General features: G+C 44.4%; 1 protein-coding gene across 1 annotated transcript in view; it reads right to left on the bottom strand.

Moving 5' to 3' along the window:
* The window catches only part of LOC105001674 (zinc finger and SCAN domain-containing protein 5B-like), a 9,845-nt gene that overhangs the window by 304 nt on the left and 8,618 nt on the right, over window positions 1-923 (bottom strand). The window contains exon 3 of the mRNA XM_010858057.1: window positions 758-901. Coding sequence (XP_010856359.1) covers window positions 758-901 — 144 coding nt within the window. The remainder of the gene's footprint in view (window positions 1-757; window positions 902-923) is intronic.

The following is a 923-nucleotide window of genomic DNA, read 5'->3' on the forward strand; positions in this document are numbered from 1 at the left end:
GGATGATTTGGGGGAATGGCAGTGACACATGTATAATATCATATATGAAACGAGTCGCCAGTCCAGGTTCGATGCACCATAGTCGATGTTTTGCAATGGTGCACTGAGACGACCCAGAGGGATGGGACAGGGAGGGAGGAGGGAGGAGGGGTCAGGATGGGGAACATGTGTATACCTGTGGCAGATTCATGTTGATACATGGCAAAAACAATACAAGATAGTAAAGGTAAAAAATAAAATAAAGAAAAAAAAATCATGGAAGCCGAAATACACAGGACACTTATTTGATAGAAATGTCTTTGTTTATTTGAAATTTAAATTTCACTGGTGATCCTCTTTTTCATCTGGACACTCTGCTAGGAGCATCCTATTTTACGATGAAATATTCTCTAATGGGGGGACAATCAGCAGTCACCTGAGTTTCACGAAGAAGAAAACTAATGAGACCTGCATTCACTGAAAGAAGAACAACACGAAGCCAAAACTTTTCACAAAAACACAGGCTACACTAAAGTAGAAAACGAATTCTGAAGGGAAAGATAAGTCATCACTCAAATATTCACCTAATTCATGTGAATGGAACCCCATCGGGTTCCAGTATGATCGTAAGTTCTTCACATGTCACCCTTTCATTGTATCACATAAGTGACAAATAATCCAGAATTTCCTTCTCGGAGCAGACGGCACTTGGACCTGATGGTGGGTACTGGGTGACTCATTTGGAATGGATTTTCCGGTGGCGTTTGAAAGTGCCCAGGTGACGAAAGTCACCGAGACACTCGGGGCACACGTAGGGCTTGAGGCCAGAGTGGATGCATCGGTGAACGTTGAGGTTCCCTCGGTGGCTGAAAGCTCTGTAACAGTGCTCACAGCAGAAAGGCTTCTCCTGGGTGTGGGTCCTCTTGTGAGCGCGCAGTGTGGAG

This window comes from Bison bison, unplaced genomic scaffold (assembly GCF_000754665.1).
Source record: "Bison bison bison isolate TAMUID 2011002044 unplaced genomic scaffold, Bison_UMD1.0 scf7180017864383, whole genome shotgun sequence".
NCBI lineage: Eukaryota > Metazoa > Chordata > Mammalia > Artiodactyla > Bovidae > Bison > Bison bison.